The following is a 15,547-nucleotide window of genomic DNA, read 5'->3' as shown; positions in this document are numbered from 1 at the left end:
GAATGTATTATTGTTGTGATGAGAAGAAGATTGAAAGAGTTTGGACATGTAGAAATGATGGAGGATGACACCAGCGTGCAGAGGGTGAGAGAGGTGAATCTTGAGGGTAGAGTTGTGAGAGGCAGACTGAAAAAGACCTGAGATGAGGTCATACAGTGTGATCTCAGGGAGAAGGGGCTGAATGGAGAGGCCACTAGAAATTGAGCAGCATGGAGAGCCACCATTAGGTGACCAAGGCCAATGCTTGCAAGTATTGTGGAAACTTTGTAAATGGGAAAAAAAAAGAGAAAAGTCCAAGAAACTATGAGGCAAGGATTATTTCAGAGTATTTCAAGAATGCGGTGCAATAGAAAAGTTAAGAAGATTTTATACAATACTTTAGATATTTTTTTAGTTGCAGGAGCATCTTTAGGGAGAGTTCTGTCTGTCTGTCTCTCACTAACAACTTGAAAACAAATTGTTTTTCTCCCGTAGACTTTAGGGACTCTAGCAGAGCCACAATACATCATGCCACCCTTTCACATCACACCATACCAGAGTCCCTGAAGCTCCTGAATCTGGTACTTTAGTACTTGTTTTACGGTACTGTAACCCCATTATTGGAAATGCAGACCCCTCTTTAAAGGTCATCAATATAATGCTGTTTTCATTTCATTGTTGCCACAACCATATGGTTTTTATTCATCATCAGGGAGACCTGTCAGAGTGAAAAGTTATTGCCAGAATATTGTGTTTAGCTTAGGAGGTACCCTGTCTCTGCAGGAGTTAAGTACTGTATATGGATACAGTAGGACAGTATGAAAATAGTTTATCAGGGTGTTTACACTCACTTGATGTAGTGTTGCTCTTCAGTGACAGCCCTTTCCTCTCTTCCTTCTTTCTTCCTTCCTTCCCCTTTTTTCTTTCATTCTCTCCTCTTTCTTCTGTCTACAGGTGATTCTACACTGAGTGATAAGCCAAATGGCAAATGACTTCCTGTACACCAGAAAACCATATACTATGCTGGGTGGTAACCATATATCCAAATTATGGCTCCTGGTGCTTTAGTGGGTAATTAAGGCACACCAACTGGATTGAGCTGTGCAGGTTTATATCCAAGGGGTGTTTGGGGTTTATTGCTCACATAATGGCACTCAGGGATGAGTGAGGCTGGTCACTTTCATCTTAACCCTTTAACTGCGGGTATTGTTTTGGTCTGACTGTCCTCTCCCGCGGGGGTTTCAGCCAAATGTAAACAAACCTTTAAACCTTAATAACTCTGCACAGAATAAAGCTAGAGAAAAAAATAAGGTACCATTAGAAAGTACTAACCTTCAGCTTTCCATTGATGTAGGTTTCATGACTTTGTTGACTTTCACAGGACGGGCAGTGCCGTTAGAAGTGAGGGGTGTAAAATCACTATTTTTCGCTCACACATCATTACCTTCGCTCATACACCATTACCAAATGCCAACCTCATTCTGATAATAATACTATAAACATATATGAACACTGCACATACGATAAACACCCACTCTGTGTTCACTGAGGCAGGTAAAAGGCACTGTAATTACCTGCACTTCACTGCCACATCAGCGGTGTTGTAATCACTATTTTTCGCTCACACACCATTACCAAATGCCAACCTCATTCTGATAATAATACTATAAACATATATGAACACTGCACATACGATAAACACCCACTCTGTGTTCACTGAGGCAGGTAAAAGGCACTGTAATTGCCTGCACTTCACTGCCACATCAGCGGTGTTGTAATCACTATTTTTCGCTCACACACCATTACCAAATGCCAATCACATTCTGATAATAATACTATAAACATATATGAACACTGCACATACGATAAACACCCACTCTGTGTTCACTGAGACAGGTAAAAGGCACTGTAATTGCCTGCACTTCACTGCCACATCAACATGTGTTGTCACTCACACAGCTGGACAGATACTGATGCGTGCTTGGTCAGGGGTGGGGTGGGGGGCCCAGGGGGTGGGAGGTGGGGCCCCAGGGGGGGGAAGAGGGAGGTGGGGGTCGGCTGGAGTGAAAGAACTTAATAGCTACTCTCCCTTGAAATAATTGTCGCACGGAAAAAACGCGGGGTATTCAAAATATTCACAAACATTCGAGAATGACACCCGCGGTTTGGTCCAGTTTTTGCAACGTCATTCTGGAATGACACCCGCGGTTAAAGGGTTAAATGTCAGGACCAACTTGCCTAACCTTGGGCCCCTATTCTGCTCATGGGGCAACACAGAATTAGATGATGATATGATGTAATTACTTTTTTCCCCTTTGATTTGGAGCAAGAATTTCACAGGCTTGATTTATTGGGTCATCATCTTTATTTCTGGTTTTGCATCTGTTGTTCCTATAATTCTAATCAGACGCATTTGGTACATTTCACTGGGTGTTTTTTTTTACCATTGAATTTTTGTACTTTTTTTTGCCTTTGGATTCAACATCACATCATTTTTTGGGTGGGAATAAAAAGTTAGGGGGATGATGATAATAATTATGAGGATGAGGATGATTTTTTTTTTTTTTTTTCCCCTCCAGGATCCTCATTTTTGGGGTGTGGCAGCCAGCAAGAAATCACTCCAGCAAAAAGAGTGGGTAAAATGGCAGCCACTCTCGGATTTTGTACAGGGTTCTTTCTACAACTTGTGCCTTCCTCAGCTCACTGTGGTGGAGATGGGAGGAAAGTGATAATGAACACATTTTTCACTGTTGCTGAAGTTCATCACTTTGAAGGTATGATATTTATTGGTACAGTGGTGTAAATTGAAGGTACATATTCTTAATGTTTTCCTCAGCTCAACCACTTCAGTGTGATGACATATTTTATATTGTATTTTTGTCACCATGTTTTTAGAGCCGTTTTGAGTGGCAGGAATGAGATGTAGCCTTCACTGACCCCTTCACTAAAAGAGGTGTGGTCTAAGTTCAGTAAAATCATTTGTTGGTAACAGGAATAAAATTAAATAAAATGTCATTGCACCAAAGAGCCTTAATTCCTCAGAACTTACCCAGGTCAAAGAATCCTTAATGAGTATATCGGGTAAATTCATACTTAATTTTATTAAGGAGTTTGTCACCTATCCACTGTGAAGAACAAATGGTATTTGACACCATCAGTGAATTTGGAAAATGTTGAAAGGCAGTTATGTAAATTTTAATTGCCCTGAAATAGTTCTTTTTATATACAGTACAGTTGGCCCTTGCTTTATATGGGTATGGTTTACACTAGGCATGCTTTATACAGAACCCCCCAGTCTCTACCCTTCTGCCCTTTATGCTGGCCATTCCATGGTTTATGCAGGAAGAATGTGGCTGTGAACCCTGGATCACCACCTTGTGCTAAAAATGTCTGCTCAGGGATGTGGTCACAGAATGATGACATCATGGCCTTGATGCATGTGCACACACTTCTCTGAGCATCCTTTCCCTGCCCCTTTCACCCTTCATGCCATGTATTGCCCATGAGGCATTAGAATCCTGTGTGATCTTACTTGTGTTGGTTGAACCACAATGCCCCCCAAACAACAGAAAAGCCCTCTGTGTGTTAGCAAGGGCAAGTGGGTGCCACTTACTATTGGAAAAGAAAAGAGAGAAAAAAAAGCAGGATATTCTCAAGCACTTAGATGCTGGAGAACAGGTGATAAACATTGCAGAGTTTTACAAGATTAATGAATCAACTGTTAGAATTGTGCATTTATACTTGGCTTAGGTGGTGCAGGCCATTAGGCCAGGCAGGCTGATTGATTGATTGAAATCTTTGTTGTTGTAAAAGCAGAGCATTACAGTGATGGCTGGGTGTGGGCATGGAGCTAGTGTGTGTCTGTACACACACACACACACACACACACACACACACACACACACACACACACACAGTGAAGAACAACATAAATGTAGATACTGTGGAAATGGGAGAAGGCAGGGCTGAAGTGATATATATGAAATTAGAAACTGGAGAGAATGTTAAGAGAGATATGGCGGTAGTGTATGTTCCCCCAAAGACGAGAGCTTGGAAGGATGACGAATACCATGAGATGTTGTCAGATATGACTATCTGTTTGCAAAAAATAGTTGAGAAAAGCAATAATATAATTTTAGTGGGTGACTTTAACTGTAAAGAGGTGAACTGGGAGGAATGGTACTCGGGAGGTGGCGAGGATTCATGGGGCACTATGTTATTAAATATAATAATGAATAATGTGATGACGCAATGGGTCAAAGAAGAGACACGGTTTCGAGGTGAGGACACACCAGCCAGGTTAGATTTACTGTTCACCAAAGAACCCGATGTAATAGAATCATTGAAATATCTCTGTCCTTTAGGAAAAAGTGATCATGTGGTCATTGAGTTCCAGATGTTAATAGGGAACGTCGAGCCAAGAGACGAGCTTCATTGACAGGGAAGATACAACTTTGGGAAAGCAAATTTTACAGGATTGAGAAACTTTTTTGAAAATGCGGATTGGAGAAAATTCAGAGAAACAAAAGAGATACAGAAGAAGTGGGAAATCTTTCTAGACCTCTATAATTTGGGAGTGGAAAAATTTGTACCAAGAGTAAGAGGGAAAGAAAACAGGAAAAAGGAGTGGTTTAATAGAAGGTGTATGATAGCAAAAAAAGAGAGAGATAAGGCGTGGAACAATTGGAGAAAGAGAGGTAACAACAGAACAAAGGAAGAATATAAAAGAACAAGAAATGAATACACAAGAATACGTAGAGAAGAAGAAAGGAATTTTGAAAAAGGTATAATAGACAAATGCAAGGATGAACCCAAACTGTTTTATAGATTTGTTAATGGCAAACTGAAACAAAAGGAAGGAATCACCAAACTGAAAGTAGAAGGAGAGGTCTTTAAGGATGCGGCAATGCAAGCAGAAATAATGAACAAATGTTTCCAGTCAGTTTTCACTAAAGAAAAGGAGCTTGTGGAAGGGGAGGGGGTGATTAGAAATGTTCCTGTGATAAAAGATATAAAAATGGAGGTACAGGAAGTGTATAAATTACTGGAAACTCAAGATGTAAGGAAAGCCCCAGGACCTGATGGAATTTCTAATTGGGTACTGAAGGAATGCAGAGAACAACTGGCGGATAAAATTCACAGTTTAATCGTATGCTCACTGGAAGAGGGGAAAGTGCCACAAGAATGGAAAAGGGCAAATGTGGTACCAATTTACAAGGGAGGAAACAGGGAAGAACCCCTGAATTATAGACCAGTGTCTCTAACCAGCATGGTCGCAAAATTGTGTGAGAGAATCCTGAAAGACAGATGGATAAAATATCTGGAAGAGATGAATATTTTGGCTGAATGTCAGTTTGGATTCAGAAGTGGAAGGTCATGTGTTTCTAACTTGTTGAGCTTTTACTCAAGAGCGACTGACGTGGTACAGGAGAGAGATGGTTGGGTGGATTGTGTGTACTTACTGTAGACTTAGAGAAGGCCTTGACAAGGTACCTCATAAAAGACTAATGTGGAAACTAGAATATATAGGAGGACTGAAGGGGAAACTTCTGGAATGGATGAGAGACTTTTTGAGAGACAGACAAATGAGGACAGTAATGAAGGATAGGATGTCTGGATGGAGGGAAGTAACAAGTGGAGTCCCTCAAGGCTCGGTGTTGGCGCCAGTAATGTTCCTGATTTACGTAAATGATATGGTAGATGGAGTGAAGAGTTATGCAAGTCTGTTTGCTGATGATGTAAAGATCCTGAGGAAGGTAGAGGTTGAGGAGGATTGTAAAATACTGCAGGAGGATTTGGATAGGATACACAATTGGAGCCGGACGTGGGAAATGAAATTTAATGTAAAGAAATGTGAAATATTGGAAATGGGTAAAAGTACCAGGAGGCCATCACTGAATTATTTGTTGGGTAATGAATTAATCACAAAAAGGAGAGAAGAGAAAGATTTGGGAGTGCTGGTCCAAGATAGTTTGTCACCAGAAAAGCACATTAACAAGATAGTTGGAGAGACTTATAAACTCTTGACTAACATAAGAGTAGCATTTCATTATATGGATGAGGAGATGATGAAAAAATTGATAGTGGCAATGATCCGCCCCAGGTTAGAATATGCAGCGGTAGTGTGGTCCCCACACAAAAAGAAAGATATAAACAAGATTGAGAGAATACAAAGAACAGGAACCAAGATGGTCCCCAGTCTGACAGACCTGTCATACAGAGAGAGGCTGGAAAAACTGGATTTGCCTTCCTTAGAGGAAAGGAGAAAGAGGGGAGACATGATTGCAGTGTTCAGGACCATGTTGGGAGTAGATAAAATTGACAAAGAAGATCTGTTTGTATGGGATAAGAGAGCAACAAGAGGACACGGAATGAAATTGAAAAAGTCAAGCTGCTTGAAGGATATCAAGAAATATAGCTTTCCTTACAGAAGTATAGACTTATGGAATAGCCTGGACAAAGAGATTGTCCAGTCTAAAAACTTAAACGAGTTTAAAGCCAAATTTGACTTATTGAGAAACAGCGATGGAAACCCACGAGCATAGTACATTCCGTGTATATCACAATTAGGTATAAATACTTAAATATTGGAACGACTTAGACAAAGAGGTAGTGCATGAGAAAAACATTCATGTGTGTAAAGGTAGACTTGATAAATGTGGATATGGAGACAGGACAACATGAGCATTGCTCAATTCCTGTATACTACAAATAGGTAAATACACACACACACACACACACACACACACACACACACACACACACACACACACACACACACACAGATGGATGCACTTTCTTCTCTGTTAAAAGTGCTGTTTTCACATTATGTTAGATTATGCAATGCATTTGTGACTTGTAATGATCGATGTCTTTCACACATGCTCGAAGTAACTGATGCATTGTAGAAATGAACATTGTATGTAAACAGTGTCAACTGATCAGATTGTTTACAGTGGTCAGGTGATAGGAGATTAATGTGTGTTTTTGCAGCACCACTGAGCCTAAAGAGCAAAGCCCAACTTAAGCTTCAAGTCTCGCAGAAATGCTGCATTAGTAATCTCTGGTACTGTGTGAGAGTGAGTTTAAATTCCTCTGTTGTTACCATTATTCTTGTGTAGTCTGTACATAGTATGTGTAATGATGATCAGTGTGTGTTCATGCATGCACTTGATGGCAGTACAGCTGTAACAACTGAAATGAAACTTAACAAATTAATCACTGGACTGGCTGAGATTCGATCTCAGACCCTCGTGCATGATACGCATGCACGTTACCAATGAGCCAAAGAGAGGATCCCCGTTTTTCCTCTAAGCAGCGCGGTCTTTTATAGACCCCATTACATCCTTCTTTTCTCCTCTGAGTGATTGATTTAGTCAGTTTTAAATGCACGGTAGCATAGCATCGGAGGCCACCATTGGGGATGCTGCGGACCACACTGGACGGCTCAACCTTAGGATGTAAGGATTAAGATGCTGTCACCTAACCAACATCATTGCCCTCCAAGCTTCGCCTCGCATCCTGTCGCTGCCACCAATATAATAACTGAAATGAAAATTAACAAATTAATCACTGGACTGGCCGAGATTTGATCTCAGGCCCTTGCGCTTGATATGTGTGCACGTTACCATTGAGCCAAAGAGAGGATCCCTGCTTTGCCTTTAAGCTGTGCTGGCTCTTTTAGACCCCATTACACAGCTTTCAGTAAGAGCCATACTAGGGACTTCATAATAATTTTTGGAAGCCATCCTCCACTTTAGCAACGTAACAGTGTACTTTATGGAACTGTTTACACAAAATTCGTTTATGTGGGGACCATATTATCCACATTACCCATATAAGACAAGGGCCCTCTGTATATGTTAATTGCCCTGACATTCATCTTAAAGTCACTCTCATCTTAAATGACGGGACCATCTGCCTAGCCGCAGGCTCCTACGCTCCTCATGGGGCAGTGTAGGTTTGGATGATGGTTGGATGGATGGATAATTGCCCTGACATTGTTCTTTGTATTTATTGCCGGAAAAAATTGAGCTCACTGAAACTGCTGAATGCCAGATGAGGAAAGCATGGACTCTCTTTACATATTAATATACAGCAAGCTCGCCCCGAACGCTGGGTTTCATTCCAGCCGTGGCGTGTTCAGCACGAAACCGTGTAAGTTTTAATTACTGTACAGTACTCCTTATTTTGCTCCCTAGACCCCCTAAATGTGGTGTTTTGCTGTTATCTGCCATTGGTAATCAATATGAAGCACTTTAAGTGGTTAGAAGGTTTATTTAATGTTATAACTTACAAATACAGTACTTCACAGCAAAACTTCAACATACAAATATGTAAACACAAGGCAACATTCTGATGCCGATTGGTTTTGGGACAATTTGCCGTCACAACAGTAACAAGATAATTCGCTGTCATTAATGAAGACAACTATGGGTGACACTAGAATAATATTCAAAGGCGACTACAGCCAGGAAGAAACAAGCTAATTATTGACTAAAGGTGCAAATTGTCCTGACGGGCAATCGTCCATGATTTGACGGGGAATTGTCTCATGGCGAATTGACTTAACGGCGAATTGACCCGGAACCCACCGATCATGGGTAATCATATAAATCAGGGTAACTGGTTACAAGGCTTTGTTTAATGCATTAACTTTATTTAAGTGCTTTAACTTACAGCTGCATACCAGAACAGTAAATATTTAACTTTCAAATACAGTACTGTGAAAAAGCAGTACAGCGAATCTTTAATGAACAAATAAAAAAGGCAATATTCCGACGCCTGTCAGGTAAACTGGTTATAAGAATTTAATTTTTGCTTTAACATTATTTAATAGTACTATAACTTGCACATACTGGTAAACTTACCAGAACAGTACATTGTAATGTAAATATTTAACTTACAAATACAGTACTGTGGAAAAGCAGTACAGCAAATCACGTGATCACAACAAACTGTTCGTGCTGCACTGATGTTCGAGGGTTTGGCCTTTCAAATGCCTCTCTTTTATAAATTTATAGTTTTCGTAATGGTTCTTTGATCTTACATTGTCTTATACGTATCCCAGCACTTACCGCTTATAATTGCGAGTGCGTTTGGCGAGAACGTGTTCAGGGCGAGCTTAATTATTTAAAAAAAAAAAAAAAAAAATACCAGTAGCTGACTGAGTAAGGATAATAGAGTACAGTATTTTAGGATCTTTTTATTTACAGTACGAAGAAAAACAGTATTTTAGGGAAACTAACTGCTAGCAACAGATCTTTGGTGTTGCACTTTAGTAATGTGCATCTACTGTATTTATTTATTTATTTACAGTATTGTACTATCTAGAGGTAGAATAGAAGTTTATAATAACAATGAATAAAACTACCTGTAGCCATTTTCATGTTTTTCCATATTTATCCCTTCAGTTGTATTACTGGTACAGTATGTGGGCATCTGTTATGATGTACATGAAGTCTGTGTGATATGTTGCATTTCATATATTGTTTCCAAGTTCGTAGTACAGTGATCCTTTGGTTGTTGCTCATATTCAATACCACACCCAGCACGTGATAATAAAATTGAACGATGATGAGAGCACAGAACAGATTTATTTTAATTTATACTGGGCACCCCACTTGTAAACCCAAATTCTACCTTTTATAACAGTTTGGGTGGGGGCACCCACCACCCATCATCCACTCATTCGATGTAGTTCTGCTCTTGGGTGACTGCCCTTTCCTTCCTTCCTCTTCTTTCTTTCCTTCCTTCCTCTTCTTTCTTTCCTTCCTTCCTCTTCTTTCTTTCCTTCCTTCTTTCCTCTTCCATCTGTCTGTGGGTGACTACCCTGAGTGACAAGCCAAATGGTTTCATGTACACCAGGAAACCATTTATGTACTACTATGGGTGGTAACCATAACACCATTAATGGTGCCTGGTGGTTTAGTGGGTAATTATGCTCCAATCGGATTGAGCCAGTGCAGGTTTATATCCAAGGGGTGGTTGGGGTTTATTGCTCACATAATGCCACTCAGGGATGAGTGAGGCTGGTCACTCTTATCTTAAATGTCAGGACCAACTTGCCTAGCCCTGGGCTTCTATGTTCCTCATGGGCAGTGCAGGATTAGATGATGGATGGATGGATAGATCCCCTAAATTTATGTATACATACTGTTATGTTAAGTATCAGAAACACACTCCCTGGGGGCAGGGTTTTTTTTCAAGAATACTCCCCCAGTATTTCTGCTTGTTGTACCGAGGCGACTAAAAGGGTTGGCGGAGGGTTAGTGCCCCTCCCCGTAAAACAGCTAACTAAAAAGACGAACAAGAAGCCTCGGACAAGGACTGACCAAAAGATGACGACCAGGGCCCAGACAGTGGGCATGGTACGGATCGCGACAGGGAATGTAAGGGGTGCGAATGATGAGGTGAAAGAGAGAGATTGTCCAGGTGCTTGAGGGTGCAAAAGTGTTTGTATGTGGAGTAACTGAAACTAAATGGAGAGGAGAGAGTGTGAGAGAATGGGAGTATGGATGGGATATATGTGCTGGAGTAGGTGAGACTGAGAGGGCAAAAGAAAGAATGTGTATTGTTGTGAGTAAAAGATGGAAGAAGAACTTAAGAAAGTATGGATCGGTTGGCTCAAGGATTGTGTGGGTAAGATTGAAAGTTGGAATACAAATGTGGGCGATTGTGTGAGTGTATGCGCCAACACAAGATCGTATAAGCAGAGTGAGAGAAAGAGTTCTGGACAAATGTGGAAGTGTGCATGGAAAAGTTTGGAAGGAATGAGAGAGTGTTGATTGGTGATATGAATGGAAAAGTAGGGAATGTGAAGGTGGATGGAATAGTTGGTGAGTGGGGTGTGCCTGCTGAAATAGATGAGAATGGCAGTGCGTTTGTGGACATTTATGCCTGGAGGGGGTTGGTGATAGCCAATACCCTCTTCAGGCACAGAATGATCCACGGGTATACATGGCGAGTGGACTTTCTGACCACTACTTGTTGGTGGCCAGAATCAAGATCCAAGTAAGATGGAGGAATAGAAGAAGGGAAGGACGGGAGGAAAGAGTAGTTGCAAAGAGAGTGGAAAGGTTACAAGAGGATGAGAAGAAGGCAGAATATAATAAAGAAGTGGAGGAATGTTTCGGTAAATATGAATTGGAGCAGATGGGGGACATGGAAGGTGTGTGCAGGATATTCACCGAAGAAATATGTGCAGCATGTGATGTGGTGTGTGGGGTGAAGAAAAGACGGAGTGGGGTGCAAGGAACAGAGTGGTGGAATGAAGAGGTGAGACAGGCTGTGGCACAAAAGAAGAAAGCATACAATGAATGGATGAGAAATAGGGACGTGGAAAAAGTTGAAAGGCAGAAGAGAGAGTTATATGTAGAAAGGAAGAGAGAGGTGAAAAGATTAGTAAGAGAGAGTAAGAAGAGAGTGGATGAGGAATTTGAGTGTAAAGTGGAGGGACTGTAACAAAATGTTCTGGAAGGAGGTGAAGAGAGTAAGACAGGGTGGCAGTGAAGTTAGCAGGGGAGTGAAAGATAAAAATGGTAGATTACTAGTGGAGAAGGGAGAAAAAGGGAGCAGATGGAGAGAACACTTTAAGGAACTGTTGAACATAGAGGATGGAAGTAATGCGAGTATGAGTGGCCGGGGAATGGCTGGGAGAAGGAGGGAGGTGAGAAGACAGGAAGAAATTAGTAGGATAGAAGTTGTGGAAGCAATGAAGAAAGTTAAATTGGGAAAAGCCCCAGGAATTGATGGAGTGTGTGGTGAAATGCTGAAGCATGGGGGAGTGATAGTAGTAGAATGGATGTGGAAGATGTGCAGATTGGCCTGGGAGGAAGGTAGAGTCCCGGAGGATTGGAAGTCAGGTATAATTCCTTGTACAACGGAAAAGGGGAAAAAGAAATGTGTGGTAATCATAGGGGCATTTGTCTTCTTAGTGTAATAGGAAAAGTGTATGGTAGGATACTTATTGACAGAGTTAGGGAAAGAACAGAGGAATTAGTTGGAGAAGAACAGGGAGGCTTTAGGAAGGGAAGAGGATGTGTAGATCAGATATTCATTCTTAGAACTCTAGTGGAAAAGTTTCTAGAGAAGGGAAAGAAGTTGTATGTGGCTTTCATGGATTTGGAGAAAGCATATGACAGGGTGGATAGACGAGGATTTTGGAAAGTATTAAGAATATATGGAGTAGATGGGAAGTTGTTGAATGCTGTGAAGAATATGTATGATGGTGCTAAGGCTGCAGTGCGTGTGGATGGTGAACTGAGTGAATTTTTCTCTTTGAAGGTTGGGTTGAAATAAGGATGTGTCATGTCTCCATAGTTGTTCAATCTGTACATGGATGGGGTAATAAAAGAGGTACAAGGTAGGGCAGTGGATGTTGGAGTGGCCCTGATGAGAGAGGGTAGTGTTTGGAAACTCCCTGTACTGTTGTTTGCAGATGATACTGTGTTGTTGAGTGAAGACACAGGGGAGCTGCAAGGCTTGGTGGATGAGTTTGGGAGAGTGTGTCAGAAACGGAATGTAAAGGTGAATGCAGGGAAGAGTAAAGTGATGGTCTTTGAGAGAGGTGAAGTCAGTGAATGTACAGTGAGGTTGGATGGTGAGGAATTGGACAATGTGAAGTAATCTCTCCAATATCTGACATAATAGAGCCAAAGGCATGTCCGGATAGTGATCCTGTCCGGATATTGGGCCCCAGCCTCCTGGACTTGTACTTATGGACCCTAACTCAGAAAAACACCTATACAACTCCCTCTGGACATGCATTGCACCTATTTAAGACCCAAATCACATCAATAAGGGACATAAAAGACTGAAATAAATGCAAAAGAACCATAAAATGAGGTTTTAGAGGTGAGTTTATACAATATTAAACATTCTGGGTACTTACAAGTCCCTGGCTCCTGGACTGGTTTGAACCGCCAGTTTGCAGTCTACAGTTAATCCTCTGCACTCTAAATTCTAATTTCTTAACACTGCACAACACTGTAAATTCCCGTGTGTTCTAGTGGCGAGGTATTGCAGTTTATTCACAAAAAACAAGCACCTGTGGCTTGCACTGCTATAGGCATCTGCTCTTGATCGGAGTTTGGCTGTGACTGTTGATGATGGCGGGGTAACAGAGTTGCCAGATCGCAACGACCACATTACCAATCTCCTCAACTTTCATCACCAAATTTAACTTTTCATTACCAAATTCGTAAAGCTAGCATTTATTCTTCACTAATTATATATACAAGTGGAAATACATGTAATCACTCTCCTTATAATTAACACCATGTTGATTATTTTCACGCTATGTAGGGTAGCAGATTAATCAGAGAGAGCAAACAATCCACTATCTCCATCCTGTGTATCCTCATACATGTGAAAAATCCATTTGGTAATGCATTATTCTGATTCATTACCAAACGAATTTTTCATTACCAAATTGGCCCACATTTGGTAATGAAAAATACCAAATGGCAACCCTGACAGGGGAGGAGGGAAGGGACCATGGTGTAACAGCTGTTCGGCGCCACACGGCAATTTCAAATTACGGGAGGGAAAAAAAGTCAGATTTTTAAATAATTTTTTGCGGTTTTTGGCCCATTTTGGGAATATTGGATCCCGGGATGGTTATGTCCGGTTAGTGGGGATGTTCGGATATTGGGCGTTTGGATATTAGAAGGATTACTGTACGTTTAAGTACTTGGGTTGTGTGATGAGTGAGGATGGAGGTTTGGAGGGTGAAGTGCTTGAAAGGGTACAGCAGGGAAGAAAGGTTGCTGGTTCCTTGAAAGCAGTGATAAGTAACAGGGAAGTGGGCATGGAAGTGAAAAGTTACTACATGACAGTATTGTGATACCAACTCTTGACGTATGGAAGTGAAGCTTGGACGTTGTTGAAAGGACACAAGTCAAGAGTGAGAGCAGTGGAAATGAGTTATTTAAGAGGAGCCTGTGGAGTCACATGGAGAGACAGGCTGACAAATGAGGATATAAAGGAGCATTGTGGTGTGGATGTGGATGTGATTGGAAACGTTAGGAGGAACACACTGAGGTAGTTTGGCCATGATGGAGAGGATGGAGTGTGAGAGACTGATGAGGAGAGTGTATGTGAGTGAGGTGGAAAGTGGGAGAGGGAGAGGGAGGGAAAGGCCGAGGATGAGATAGAGGGATGGAGTGGAGAGGTATATGAGAGGGGGGGAGGGTGAGTTGGGAGCAGGGCAGTGAAAATGGCAGGGGACAGGGTGACGTGGAGGCGATTTGTTTGTGGCCACCCCGTACTGGATTGAGGCGTCTGGCAATAGATAGATAGATAGATGAAAAGGGCACAGCAAAGAAGAAACATGTACTATACTGCCCTGAGATGGGCTTGAGGTAAGGGGTTCTGAGATTTGGGGGGGAGAGCTATTGGTCTTCATGTGTTGGCTTAATTGCTTAAGTAGTGACTCATCTTTTAATCGCTCCGAGCAGTCAGACCAGATTTTTTACCATCATTGTCAGCAGAAACCAGCTCAGGTGTGCGACAACAAAGTTTTTCAGCCAAAAAATGGTTGATAATGGCTGGAGTGCAGATTTTCATCTATCAGTGACCACGAAAACCACCATAACCAAGTGTGCGATAACCAAGGGATCGCTATATTGCAAAATGATTGCTTATCAGAGATTCCGTTGTTGCCTGTAAATGCTGATTTATCAGTTTCCCACAATTTACGATAGCAGTTGTAGGGATAAAGTGATTTTGCAGTACATATAATGAGGACTTACTGTATTATGTAGACACCTGCAAGCTTGTTAACTAGCTGTACACCGGTAAGTTTAATGCAGTTTCAAAATGCTGTATTTGTTTATTGCAGCAAGTGCAGTTTAACGATGCAGTTGGTTATGTAAAAACCCAATGCTAGGCAGGGTTTCGTATCTTGAGGTAGATTTAACATGTATGGGAATGAATTTTTTAGCCTTGGATTTTCCCCCCAGCCAAGTCCTAAACCCACCCAAATGAGTCCAAAAACAAGTTTCTAGCTAACCCAAACCCCCAAATAGCTTTAAAACAAGCTAAACTAAGCCTAAAAGCAGTTTATAACTCACCTAAACCCGAAATAAAATATGAAAATCATAACAAATAAGTATAGAAAAAAATTAGTAAAATATACCTCAAAGTGACAATGTTCACTCCCCTTATGACTAAAACACTTTAATCTAAGTCTTAAAAACAGTTTATAAATCAACCTAAACACAAAATTTAAGTATAAACACAAAATTTAAGTTTAAAGAGGTAAAAAAAAAAATAAATAAAATTGTTATACCGGGGTATGGCCATCGTTCAGCGGGGTAGGGTGGTATTTCTATCCCTATCACTATGCCGGGGTATTGCATCTAGGGGTATCATATCTCAAGGTCTGCCTGTATTTCCTCTTTGTTTATACAGGTTCATGTTAAGTTTACAGTACAGTAGTGCACCAACTTTCGCTACAGCAGGATTCGCGGAATCCACTTTCGCGGCATGCACCAAATATTCCCTAACTTCCACTTTCGCTTGAAAAAAATCGATTTTCGCGCACAAATTTTGGGTTTGGGACAAT

General features: G+C 41.1%; 2 protein-coding genes across 2 annotated transcripts in view; one reads left to right on the top strand and one right to left on the bottom strand.

Annotated features, from left to right (window-relative positions):
* Ufsp1 (UFM1 specific peptidase 1) overlaps positions 1 to 15,547 on the top strand; it is a 112,321-nt gene that overhangs the window by 56,276 nt on the left and 40,498 nt on the right. Inside the window, exon 5 of the mRNA XM_080285012.1 lies at positions 2,559 to 2,753. Within this exon, the coding sequence (XP_080141138.1) occupies positions 2,559 to 2,708 (150 nt within the window). The 3' untranslated portion in view covers positions 2,709 to 2,753. The remainder of the gene's footprint in view (positions 1 to 2,558; positions 2,754 to 15,547) is intronic.
* LOC145415581 (guanine deaminase-like) overlaps positions 6,984 to 15,547 on the bottom strand; it is an 89,350-nt gene continuing 80,786 nt past the window's right edge. The window contains exon 12 of the mRNA XM_080284802.1: positions 6,984 to 7,048. Within this exon, the coding sequence (XP_080140928.1) occupies positions 6,984 to 7,048 (65 nt within the window). The remainder of the gene's footprint in view (positions 7,049 to 15,547) is intronic.

This window comes from Coenobita brevimanus, chromosome 103 (genome assembly GCF_032717465.1).
Source record: "Coenobita brevimanus isolate Jiangsu-jjx chromosome 103, ASM3271746v2, whole genome shotgun sequence".
Lineage (NCBI taxonomy): Eukaryota > Metazoa > Arthropoda > Malacostraca > Decapoda > Coenobitidae > Coenobita > Coenobita brevimanus.
Note: the sequence above shows the minus strand (reverse complement) of the source record. Positions and strands in the feature narration are given on the sequence as shown.